Source organism: Nothoprocta perdicaria, unplaced genomic scaffold (genome assembly GCF_003342845.1).
Source record: "Nothoprocta perdicaria isolate Ctin4 unplaced genomic scaffold, notPer1 scaffold_7, whole genome shotgun sequence".
Classification (NCBI taxonomy): domain Eukaryota; kingdom Metazoa; phylum Chordata; class Aves; order Tinamiformes; family Tinamidae; genus Nothoprocta; species Nothoprocta perdicaria.
This window is the reverse complement of record NW_020455976.1, coordinates 1,744,661-1,747,847: the sequence shown is the minus strand read 5'-3', so window position 1 is coordinate 1,747,847 and position 3,187 is coordinate 1,744,661. Positions and strand designations below refer to the sequence as shown.

The 3,187-nt window shown below is 66.6% G+C and overlaps 2 protein-coding genes across 3 annotated transcripts in view; one reads left to right on the top strand and one right to left on the bottom strand.

The window, feature by feature from the left end:
• Positions 1-775, top strand: part of SEMA4G (semaphorin 4G) — a 6,570-nt gene extending 5,795 nt beyond the window's left edge. Inside the window, 1 exon segment of the mRNA XM_026050678.1 lies at positions 1-775. This exon segment is cut by the window's left edge and continues 191 nt beyond it. Within this exon segment, the coding sequence (XP_025906463.1) occupies positions 1-541 (541 nt within the window). The 3' untranslated portion in view covers positions 542-775.
• Positions 776-1,940: 1,165 nt separating this feature from the next.
• The window catches only part of MRPL43 (mitochondrial ribosomal protein L43), a 2,584-nt gene continuing 1,337 nt past the window's right edge, over positions 1,941-3,187 (bottom strand). Inside the window, exons 2-3 of one of the 2 annotated variants that reach the window (XM_026050632.1) lie at positions 3,002-3,136; positions 1,941-2,186 (exon numbers count right to left, since the gene is read on the bottom strand). In XM_026050632.1, coding sequence (XP_025906417.1) covers positions 1,943-2,186; positions 3,002-3,136 — 379 coding nt within the window. In that variant the 3' untranslated portion in view covers positions 1,941-1,942. The remainder of the gene's footprint in view (positions 2,187-3,001; positions 3,137-3,187) is intronic. The other variant, XM_026050631.1, reaches the window with a different exon arrangement.

The following is a 3,187-nucleotide window of genomic DNA, read 5'->3' as shown; positions in this document are numbered from 1 at the left end:
CGCGCGGGCCGCCGGCGACGCCAGCGTGGCCTACGTGTCGGCCATCGCGGCGCTCGTGGGGCTGTGCGTGGCGCTGAGCGCCGTGCTGCTCCACGTGTCCCGCGGGCAGCGGCGCAGGGGCAAGTACGTGCTGGGCGAGCCGCGCGCCGCCGGCGTGGAGCTGCAGACGGTCTCGGCCAACTGCCTGCGCAAGGGCCGCGGCGAGGACGGGGACGAGGCCGCGCTGGCCTACGGCGACGGCTGCCTGCAGATCATCCCCGGCGAGGCGCCCACGGCCGCGGGCTCGCCGGGCAAGGAGCCGCCGGCCGCGGTGCCGCCGCCGGCGCCGCCGCTGCCCTCGGAGCTGACCAACGGCGTGGGCGCCCTGCCCAACGTGCTGCGCAAGATGAACGGCAACAGCTACATGTTGCTGCAGCAGCACGAGGAGCCGCTCGCCTCGCCGCTCGGCAGCGCCTCCTTCGCCGAGGAGCTCAGCAGGATGCTGGAGAAGCGCAGCAAGCACACGCAGCTCGTGGACAAGCTGGACGAGAGCTCCGTGTAGGGGCGCGGGGGCGGCCCGGGCGCCCCCCAGCCCCTCGCCCTGCTCCCAGTGCCGGGGAGAGGCCGGATGACTCGGGATACCCCCGTGCCCCCCTTTGCCAGCAGTGTTACAGACTCAGGCACAACTACCTCCCGAAGAGAGGCGCTGGGCCGGACTCGGCGGCCTCCTTTGGCTTTTCAACTCACTTTGGAGACTCGCTGTACAAAAGAATCGAAAAGCAAAAAAAAAAAAAAACAAAGACGAAGAAGAATCTTATTTAAATTTGGGAGCTCTATTTATGTATAAAACCCCACGGATGGCGCCCAGGAGCTGGAGGCAGGAGCCAGAGCCCGGCTGACGGCGGGAGGGCGGGAGGGTTTCTGTCCGTGTGCGTGTCCAGGTGAGAGACCCCGTCCTGTCCTGTCCCGTCCCGCCAGCGCAGACCCGTCCCTGCGGGCGTCCCGGGAGCGCCGGAGCCGYGTGGATGCCGAGAGGCGGGTGAGTGGCGGGGACAGGGGACAGGCCGGAGCCACCAGCACCGGTGGCCGGCGGGAGGGAGGGAGCTGTGCGCCCGCTGACTCCCGTCTCCCCCTCCAGGGTTTCCTYGCCCGGAGAGGACGGATCAGCCGGGTCCGGAGGAGGTGTCCGTGTCCCCGTGCGCGGGGAGGCGGCAGCGCCGCGACGAGGAGGGCGCCGTGGGCGCAGGTGAGATGGGGGGCAGGCCCCACTGCGCAGCGCGAGCGCCGCCGGGCGCCTCCTGTGMCACCTCTGCCCATCCCTGCAGGATGGTGCCGGCCGCAGGGGAGCGACCACAACTGCCACCGTCAGCGACCAGSACTGTCACCGTCACCCGAGCGGTGACACCGGCCAGGAGTGTATCTGTCAGCCACTGGGACTGTCACAGTCACCGCAGCAGTGACAACAGCCGGGMCTATAWCTGTCAGCCACTGGGACTGTCACAGCCACTGCCGCAGGGACACCGGCCGGGACTGTCACCGTCACCCGAGCGGTGACAGCGGTGGGGAGCACCTCCAGCTGCAGGGTGGCCGTGCGGAGAGGGGCCGGAGCCCACGGTGTCCCCAGCACCATCCCGCTCCTGCCCAGGCTGGGAGGAYTTGGAGGCAGCGAGCACCGCCTTAGCCCAGCCCGGGTGCGCTGCGCTGCCAGGSACAGTCGCCCTGTGTCCCCAAGAGCCTTGGAAAGGGGCTGGCTCCTCCCGGGGAGGCTCCCGGGGCCCTTCCCAGGGGAGCCACTGTGCCCAACCCGCCCAGCCCCGCTGCCAGGGCCAGGGAGAGGCCGGATGACTCGGGACACCCCCGTGTCCCCCTGCCCGTGCTGCTCCCTGGCTCCTCAGCAGCAGGAGCCCCCCGGCCCCGTGCAATAAAGAGGCGTCTGTGCGAGGAGGCGCCGTGCTGCCCGTGTCTATTTATTGGGGCGGGCGGCGAGGCCGGGCCGCTTGTTGGTGAAGGGGTGCCACTGTCCCTGCACGCTGGGGCTGGCCGTGTGGAAGGGCTTGCGGATGCGCACGATGTCGAGGCCCGAGCGGGCGGCGAGGCGGGCGGCCAGGCCCGCGATCTCCTCGCAGCTGCGGCTGCTCACGAGCTCCTCGTGCACGGCGCCGTTCACTGCGGCGCCCAGCGGGGCAGGAGGCAACAAAGCAGGGTGGGAAAAAAACATTTGTGTYACAGGAGAGAAATAACTAATCCCCGCTCTGTGTAAATACCCCCTGAAGTGAAATTCTGTAGGTAAAAATGTGTAAATCTTGGGCAACTCTCAGTGAGGCCGGAGCCCTGTGCACCTTTAGTTTGATAYGCTCAAACTTCAGGACTGTAGCTCYATCGAATCAAACTGCATACTGCAAATCTACGTCTGCAGAGTTTTTGCAATTTGATGATAAACTCTGCAGATTACTTCTTTATGCATATGCATCTTGCATCCCTTGTGGTGATAATTAGACGTGGTCACAGCAAGGCTGTCCTGCAGACACAYGAGGGTGTGGGAAGTGTCTGAATCGCTGACTAGAAGCAGCCCCTGCGCTGCCTCCGCCTCCGAAGAGCATGAAACAGTGTCACGCTGGTCAATACGGTCTGTTTAACCCGTAGKCTTGCCCTAATAGATCTTATTTTAGAACTTATTTTGCTGAATATTTGCCATAAGAGACAGATGTAGCTGCCCGTTACTCTCTGAGAACAGGCCCCACGTTACCCGCTGGCCTCGCTCAACACCAGTGACGGGAAAGGCTCCTCTCAACATCACACGTGCCCTTCCCGCCGTCTCCTTCCCGGACGTTACTCGGCTGTTCCCCGTAACCAGCCCCGCGCTCACGCGACACCTTCCACAGCCACCAGCCCCGATACTCGGTGCAAACTGGGGCACGTTCACACCCGTCCATGCCTGGAAGGGGGACGGCAGAGCCGTGGGGACTGGGGGGGAACTGTGGGGGCCTCGCGCCCGCCCCTGCCCCACGGCGGGGCGCCCCCGCCCCGGCTCTGTCCCCGGGGGCACTCACGGTACTCGGCGATGAGCAGCGGCGCCGGGCAGCGCCGCGGGCTCACGTAGAGCACCACGTCGGGGTGGCGGCGCGCGAAGTCCACGGCCGCCTCCTCCACGAACTGCCTGCGGGATGGGCAGTGCGACGGCAATGGGACGGGGGGATCCCGGGGGGAT